This window comes from Lepidothrix coronata, unplaced genomic scaffold (assembly GCF_001604755.1).
Source record: "Lepidothrix coronata isolate B3197 unplaced genomic scaffold, Lepidothrix_coronata-1.0 Scaffold6, whole genome shotgun sequence".
In the NCBI taxonomy this organism is placed as follows: domain Eukaryota; kingdom Metazoa; phylum Chordata; class Aves; order Passeriformes; family Pipridae; genus Lepidothrix; species Lepidothrix coronata.
Window position 1 is genome coordinate 11,731,443 of NW_016690186.1, and position 8,613 is coordinate 11,740,055.

The 8,613-nt window shown below is 48.4% G+C and overlaps 1 protein-coding gene across 2 annotated transcripts; it reads right to left on the reverse strand.

Moving 5' to 3' along the window:
- Positions 1 to 3,107: 3,107 nt before the first annotated feature.
- Positions 3,108 to 7,745, reverse strand: TMEM200C (transmembrane protein 200C). Of its 2 annotated transcripts, none has more exons than XM_017830694.1 (2): positions 7,638 to 7,745; positions 3,108 to 5,493 (listed from the first exon to the last, which is right to left on the reverse strand). In XM_017830694.1, the coding sequence occupies exon 2, from the start codon at positions 5,449 to 5,451 to the stop codon at positions 3,799 to 3,801; it is 1,653 nt and encodes a 550-aa protein (XP_017686183.1). In that variant the 5' UTR covers positions 5,452 to 5,493; positions 7,638 to 7,745; the 3' UTR covers positions 3,108 to 3,798. The 2 variants fall into 2 exon arrangements, with proteins under 2 accessions (XP_017686183.1, XP_017686193.1); XM_017830704.1 differs by lacking the exon at positions 7,638 to 7,745 and adding an exon at positions 6,438 to 6,518.
- Positions 7,746 to 8,613: the final 868 nt, after the last annotated feature.

The following is an 8,613-nucleotide window of genomic DNA, read 5'->3' on the forward strand; positions in this document are numbered from 1 at the left end:
TCCATAAAATCTGTATTTCAGACTGCAGACATAAAACTATGTTAACAGTTACCCAATTCAATGTTTGTATATGCACTGTTGCTCACTGTTGGACATCATCAGTCCTTGAAAAACCTGTTAAAAATGTATCTAAACAATACCGGGTAACAAATCTGGTCCTTTGTAAATCAGCTGATATGTCAACAGTTGGGGAGTCTGGTAAATCAGTTCAGTCAAGCAAGCCAGGTTAATGCAAGGATTTTAAATACTTTGCTAGCCAGTGAAAACTGAGCCAGAACTGGGTTATAGTACGATCACGTCAGCAGCTTCTCCAGAGTCCTGAGGATTTTGTAACAAACAGCAGCATGACTGAAGCACAATTAGGGCATTTGCCTGTCCTCAGACTGGTCCAAACAGCATCTATACTCATAATGAACAGATGCAGCCTTCTATCTAGTGATGGGAGTATTCTGAAGATTCAGGCAGAATTTAACTTTCCCTCTGGAAATTTTATATAAATATCATAGCACTTCTATGCTAAAAAAGCGAACCAAACCAAAACACACGTTTCTAAACCAAAATCTAATTTTTCCATAGCAAAAATTTATGGCTGGTATTCCAGCTCAAAATACCTTCAGGGATATCACTTCTTAAATACAGGGACTAATGATTCCTTCTTCATAAACATAAATGCACTTTTTAAAATTAATTAATTTAAAAGAATAAATTTCTTCTTAATAAACATGTGTGACAGCCCATCTCTTTCTGCAACATGCAGGCAGGTGGATACTGGTATGTAGAGGCAGCTTCTCTTCTCTTGACAAGGACTGTGGAGGAAGCACTAGGTGGCAGGACGCTGGAGATGGAAGGTTAAAAGGAAGAGACTGGATTGGAGGAAAATGCATGAGCATGCGACAGAAAGTACAAACAGTGGCCAAGAGGCAGCCTGACAGTCTGGAGAAGCAGTCAGGGCCAGCTCAGAGACTCAGTGATCAGTCAAAGCAGGAACCTCAGCACCCACATCACCTGTGGGCATCACCAGGAAAGGCTCAGCTCCTTACTGGCTGTTTCTCTCCAAGGCTAATGGCACTAACAGCAGTCATCATTGGTGCACAGGGGTTGAATCTCTCAGTTGTTTTCCAACACTGGGGTGTTAGACTAACTTGCCTGCCTTGAATTTTAAACATAAGTTTCCGACTACAACTACATCTCTGCATAAACTGCTCAACAAATAGTTTTAATTAATAAATTCGCAAAAATAATGACTTACAAAGACAGAGAGGTAGCTTTCTCTGCTTATTAATCTATATGCTACAAATCACTTCTAGCTGCTGTTATTAAAAAATACATCTCGACTGATAAAAGTTCATGTTTCACGTCTTTTCTGGCAACACAGGAACAAGCTATAATTTTACTTATTAAAGTTGAACTCTGTTATAATTTTGCCATTCAGAAAGCTTTGCAATAAATTAATCACCAGAATAATTACTGGCCTGCTTTGTTTCAAATCAATCTAAGGAGTAACCAAAGGTTTTTTAAAGTTGCCTTTTTTTTTTTCAGAGCACACTGTAGATTCAGATGACTGAAGAAATATTTACAAAGAATATTTTAAAAAGCATATTTTACCCCCCTCTCAGAATAAAACAAATCCCTGTCACATCTTCCTAAGGACTCCATGCCCCAGGGAGTAACACACAGCTCACCTCTTCCCTTGCACCTCCATAGACAGTTTTAGCGTGGAAAATAACAAACAGGATGTTTGCAGTTCTGTCAATAACTAGCATCTCCATCAGCACCAGGAAACGCTGCTCAGATACATCTCATACATCTTTCTGGAAGTCAGAGGAGAAGGAGCAGAAACACATGTCCATGGAGAACTGAAAGGAAAGCCTCATGCAAATGCCAGCGCCAGCTGAGGCACCAACTTCCTGTAGTGCCTAATCCAGCCCATGCCAAGCCAGGCAGTTTTACAACAGATTTTTGCCAGCTGTGTGCTAGCAGTTTGATAGCAAAAAATGCCACAGTGATGTTCATATTGTCAGTGCACTGGTTGCCACTGATAGGAGGAAAGATATTGCCACCTGGATGTCTCTCTTGCTCAAGAGAACAAGCACAAGCACTTTCTGCTTCTCCAGTTTCAAGACTCTGACATGACAAATTATTATTTTTCTTTTTTTTTCTTCTTGTCTTTTAAATTAGCGCTATTTATTACAGAATTCTGCAGGATTACTAAAAGCAATTGTGTTTAGTAATAGTTATATTATCTGTCAAAATGTACTGTAATGTAAGTAAATATGCAACTAAGTATTTTAAAACACGAAACGACAAAAAAAAAATTAATTGCAACAGAAAGACTTCTGTCTGTTTACACACTGTGTTTGTTCAATGTGGATTTCTCTTCCCATAGTGGAGAAATGCCATGTTCATATTTAAAATCTGAAGTATTGACAAAATCTTCTGAGCACATAAAGCTGTTTTGGCAAAATACGAGTGCCTGCTGTGCTGCAGCTATGAAAATGAAACAGCTCATCAATTTACCAAAAATCTGCCTACAGACAAGGCATTCTTCAGGAAACCTGATGCTTTTCTCATGCAGGAAGAAATTCTCACCACGCTAAACTCAGTGAAAAACCTCTGCTGACTTCAATAGGGTCAACTGCTAGGAGACTGACAGGGCTATCATTATGCTTCAAAATTAATCTTATGCACATGCATTCACAAACAGGAATTGTAACGGCAGAAACACTTGATGCAACAGTTATAAGGGAAGTGAAAAATTGAGAAAGAATATTAATCTGTTACTCACAAAAAACCTAATCCGAATAGAAGAGCAAACCTTTAAAAAATTTTTTTCCTTAGCCTGTCAAAATCTCACATTTCTTCAGCTGTCTGTCACAGAGCACTGTCAGAAATGGAGATGGAATCTGCTGACTGAATTACAGTGTGGTTTCTCAGAGACTGAACCAGTATTTATTTTGAAATTACATCTACATTATTAATTACCTACTTAAAAGTATAAGCAAACCTTTGGCCTCATAGCATCTCTATAATCTTTCACAGTATAAAACTAAACAGTTTCTGATACCTGTAATTACTTACCAAAATAAAGGACTTATTTTTTATGGAAGTTTTGTTTGTAAATGTTTTATTAAAAAAAAATCTTTTAATGCTATTAGTCAATACATGTGTAATAATACTTTAATAAAGTATCATGTAGTAGTATGCATTTTGGATTCAAGAACGTAATGGTTTTAACTAAATCACCAGAGCTCTGTTCTGCTCCAGTCTCTTCTAAACTGTTATTTTCTTCCAGAACTTAAACAAACTCATTCTTTGTCAAGGTACATCATCCTTAAGGCCTTGCAAACTTTTTAGTGATTGAACCAAAACAAAGATAGAGCTCAGCTTGCTTTTTGAAGACCGCATTGCTTTTGAGCTTAAAAAGATGCCTGCAGTGTTCAAGCAGCTAGTGGCAAATCAGCAAGAAAGAAATCAGAGGAGAAGAAGGGGCACTTGGAAATCAAAACAGTAAAGTGCACAGCTATACTGCCTGAAATTGTATTAATCTGATCCACAGAACTTCCTGGACTGTGGATATTTAATACAATTTGGCTTGCATGAAACATACAATCACGATTAGACAGAAAGGATTTTCTTTTTTCTTCCTGAAATCATCTACAGGATTTAGGGAATTCAATTTTCAAGGGTAACATAGTGCAGCTCTTTGGATATTGATTGGTTTCCTAAGTCCACAAGGAGATGAAGAAGGGGGAAAGGTGTGGAGGAATGCAAGGTGTCCTCGTGCCTTCTCTGTTTTATTTAGATGCCAGTACTCTCCAGCTCCCCATCCTCCAGCCCTAATGCAGCATGTGACCTAGAAATCATAAAGAGTTTCTCCTTATTTGTGTACTGTCTTTGAGTTTGCTGAGATTGCTCTCCTGTTTGCTCTCTGCTGGTAGCCTTGAGGGGGTCCGTCTTCTCAACCGGTTCCTCCTCATAATCCTGAATTTTACTGGCTGTGGTGTTGGCAACTGACTCCAAGGAGGTGCCTGCCTCCTCCAGGTGGCTGTAGCCCTTATTGCTGCTGGAAGGCTCAGACTGGGAGCTCTGGGAGTCCGTCCTGGTGGTGGCAGAAGGGGCTGAGGGGGGTGATCCCCCCAGATCCAGAGATTTGGAGTAGCTAGAAGATGCCTTTACCAAGAGGCTGGAGTCCAGGACCCCACTGTCAGCTGGTGACCGAGGTGGCTCAGGGAAAAGGGGACGCCTGGCATCAGGCAAGCAGCTGATGCTCTGCCGCCTAAGAACCAGCTTGTGCCTCCTTGTCCCACAGCCTCCCTCAATGTGGCTGCTGCTGAGGTTGGTTAGGCTCAGTTCAAACTCTCCTCGAGGGATCTCCTGGGCTCCCTGCTCACCAGGTGGTCTCCGCCAGTCTCCCACTCTGCTGCCTGACCCCAAGGGCAGGAGGGCAAAAGCGCTCAGTGAGGAGCCAATGATGGAGCTGGCTGTGCTGCACTGGTCACAGCTCTCTGGTGGGCTGCAGGGAGGGCTGGTGACAGTGTGGCCAGCAAGGGCAGCACGCTCCCGGCAGATGCTGTACACGGCCTCAGCCAGGCTGGGTGGCTGTGGTGGGGGGCAGAAGGAGGAACGTCGTGATGAGGATGCCAGATCTGGCGGGGAAAGGGAGACACCCAGTCCCGGTGGCCAGGAACTCTTGGCCAGCATGGCTGCAGCACCCAGGCCTTCACCACCAGGCTTTAGCTCCAGGCCCCGGGACTGCACGTAGTTGACAAAGCCGTTGAGAGGGGTCGAGGGCGGGGTGCCTCCATCCTTGGCCCGCAGGCTGTGGGCATCGATGACGGTGGAATAGAGGTCACGCAGGTTGATGATCTTGGTCTTCTTGTCGCGGTTCTCGTGCAACACTGCATTGGCGCAGATGAAGAGGAAGATGCCAATGCCCATGATGAGAGGGCCCAGCACCTTCAGCTTGTCTGAATGCAAGTAGCTTGAGAAAAGACGGAAAAGGAAACCCACTGAGGCCTGGGGGGACGAGGAAGTCGGGGGGAACTGCAAAGACCCACTGGTAGTAGTAGTGGTGGTGGAGGTATTGGCTCTGGGGGGTGACTCTGGATGGATCCCTGCTTGCGCCCCTTCCTGGCTCTGGGAGTGGTTCTTGGGAGTGACACCTTGCGGTGCTAGGTGTCTGCCCGCACTGACACTGCCTTCTCTGTACACCTGGCTGGGCTTTGGCCAGTAGCCCACCACAGCCAAGGCGATGCCCACCAGCAGTACCAGGATGCCACAGAGGGCAATGAGCCCTGAGAGGGAGCACAGCTTGAGCTTGCCTTTCACCACAACCACGTCGTTCTTGCGCTTCTTTTTGGCTTTGCGCTTGCGTTTGGGGACTTGGCTTTGGGGTCGCAAGGGGTCCTGTTTCCTAGCCGAGATCCTCAGGAGGCCTCCAGTGGCGATCATGGCTGGCTACCAGCACACTGCCCCCTACGGCCACTCCAGCTCCTGCAATGAAAGGGAAAAGACAAGAGGATGAGGACCAAGGACAGACCCACAGCACAAGAGAGACTTCTATCTACTCTTCCTCCTGAAAAATCCTGCTAATTAAAACCCTGAAAAAGTGGGACAGGAGTTGACATCAACAGGCAGATCTCCCTTGCCCACACAGCTCCTGTGAGTGAGAAAGAGACAGGCAGACTGACAGCATCAAAGCAGCCACGTGCCCCACTCTGCTCTTGCCAAAGAGCTAATTAATTTCTTTAGACTCCAGGTAAATGATAGAGATAGTGGTATCAGCTAGTGTAAACAAACAAAAAAATTACCTCTCTGGTCTCAGAGGGAGTTTGCAAAGCACCAGAGCTCAGAGGATGTCGAGCCCCACTCTCTAATACGATCTGGGTTTACACTGCACACTGACTGTAGTTAGTGATGTCATGCAGGTTTGAGTGGGATGGGGGAAATAAAAGCAGGAAGGCAGTATACTTGATCTATAGATACCATTTGTTTCATTACGCTACTTACACATAACTGGAGGGAGGGTTAAACATATTACTTGTCTTGCTTAAATGAGTGGGAAAGGAATTACTGTAAAATGCACAAGGGAAACACATTCACTGGAAAGTGGTGCCCTGTGAAAGTTTTTTCCTAGCCATTTGCACTTGATCTGCAATATTACAGAAATTCATCTCCCGCCTGTGGTCCAGAGGCATCCCTAGTTTGGGAACATGTGCAATGCTCCAGGTAACTGTTATGTAACGCCGATGAATTCATCCCTCACCCCCTCCTGCCCTCAGAAAGGAGAGATGGTGGCTGGCAGGTAAGAGATGCCAGGTCAAATACTATTAAAAAGAGGAGTGAACCCTTGCAAGTCACCCGGGGAAACCATAAGGAGTGCTTGCAGGGAAATTGGTGGGGGACTAAAAATTGAGCATTTGCGGTTTTTGTCTTACTGGAACATCAGAAGTCATCTCTCTGTTCCAGTGATCTGAGCTATAAACGACAGCATGTAGGAGAAATTCCTGCACCGTTGCAATTCTTTTTGGAACCTATTTCTTCATGCTACCGAGGAGCAGGATCCCCTCCCTCCTTTCTCTTTCTGAGTGTCCTGTTATTTTTGTTTTGAGAGGCAAAAGATGACAGCACTGAATACGACTCACAAAGTTCAATTAATTGCACTGAAAGGCGATTAAGTAAGCACCTAAAAAAAAATAAACCTTAAAACCTTGCTCCTCTTCCCCGTTCAGCCTTTAAATCTTATCTCTTTTCTGTTCAAATGCCAGATTTACCACGTTTGCAGTAATATTGTGTCCCATTTACTCTGTTTGTATTTTCCCCAGAAAAAAAGATGGGTGTTGTCAGCAAGGACGTTGTTAAATTACTCTCCGAGGTGCTGCACGCTCAAAACAAAAAGCAGATTTCTCTTTCCTATCGCTGAACTGTTTATCAAAAAAAAAAAAAAAGAAAAAAAAGAAAAAAAGAGAAAGCATTGCGTTGATGCTAAAGTGTAATTATCGGGGCATGCTTTGTTTTAATTGATGATTCCTTGATCTCATTTTCTGCTCCCCACTAGCCAGCTGCCCGTCTCCTCTCCACGGCGATAACAGATGGTCATCAGCTCCGAGGAACGCTCCCAGTCCGGCATCTCCTGGCACTTAGTTTCGGCGATGGCGAGAGCAGCTTTCGGCAGGAGAAGGAGGGCACGGTCAAGCGGCCGCAGTGCCATGAAACCATCCAGCCGGGACCCGCGGGGGCTGGAGCCACATCCCGCACGAACGGACCGCGACCCCCCCCATCCACTCCCATCCCGCCGCCGCTGCCGGCTCCTGCACGGGCAAGCTGCCGGCTCCTTTACCGGGCAAGCACCACCACGACCTTGCCCGGTAAAGCCCAAATACAGCTTTGACAGTGCTAACAGGACCCGAGCTAACCCCTTCCCCCCGGGGGTTCAGACACAGGGCTCGCCGGGCTCCTGCTGCCGCGAGCGCCGGCACCAGCCCCCGGGGCTCGCTGGCCGCCGCTGGCTCCGGCCCGTCCGGCCCCGCAGCTCCCGCCGTCGCGGCAGGGCGCCGAGCCCCGCCGGGCGGCCGCCCCGGAGACGTCGGTCGGGGGTCGGCGGCGGACGGAGGACCCGGGCGGCCGCGGTCACTTACCGGGGAGGGCCGGGGAGAAGTCCGCGCGGGAAGCGGACGAGCCGCCGCGGGGAAGAAACTTTCCTGCCCGAGCGGGCATCCCCGCCCCGCCGCCGCTCACGGCCCCGGGCGGGCGGGCGGCGGGGCTGGGCCGAGCGCCGGGCGCTCCCTCGGCCCCGCCGCGGCCGGCCGCCTCAGAGAGCTCGGCGGGAGCGCAGCCCCCTCGCCGTGCCGCATCCTCCCCGCCGCGGGGCCGCCCCCCGCGGCAGCGCGCCCGCCCTCCCGGCGGAGCCGCCGCCGCCGCCCGTGCCGGTGCCGCCGCTGCGGGCGGTGCGCGGCTCCGCGGCTCCGGCCGGACCCGGCACCGTTGCCAAGCGACGGGAGCCGTGACACAGGGAAATTGCGGCAGGGCGGCCGTGCCCGCCACCCCCGCCACCTGCGCACCTGCGGCCGCCGCCGCCGCCACGCCCCGGCGGCCCCGCCCGCGCCGGCCCCGCCCCGATCGCCACGACAACCCTCGGGCTCCTCTCCACCTCCAAGTAATGTCTTGGCAGCCTCAGGCTCGGCTACCTCACCTTTGGTGTTCCCCCCCCCCCCCCAGGTTTGCTGTAATGCCTAGGGACAAAGTCAAGAGGCAGGTGGAAAGGTAAAGCAAGAGGACGAGGAACAAAGTGGCAGCTGAGATCCATCAGTGGTGTCACCCAGACCCTCTAGGTTGCAGCAGAGACGGGGGAAACAGTGTTCTCTTTTGAGTTACTCCGTGAAAACCGATTAAATTGAAGCTATCACCTAAGTGAGACATAATCTAACACGTCCCGTCACACTGCCACACTTATTCTGAGGAGGAGATTGCTGCTGATTGCTTTAGTCAAGTCTTGTTACAGGTCCACCATGATCTAGAAAGGCAAATCTCTGGCAGCTATGTCAGTAAGTACAGAAAACTCATCCTGTGGCTTGTGTTTGCTCCCTAATGTGCCTAGCAGGCTTTGCTGGGGTG

Excerpts from the sequence above, each read along its gene's own strand:
- TMEM200C (XM_017830694.1), bottom strand. The coding sequence starts at position 5,451 with ATGATCGCCACTGGAGGCCTCCTGAGGATCTCGGCTAGGAAACAGGAC.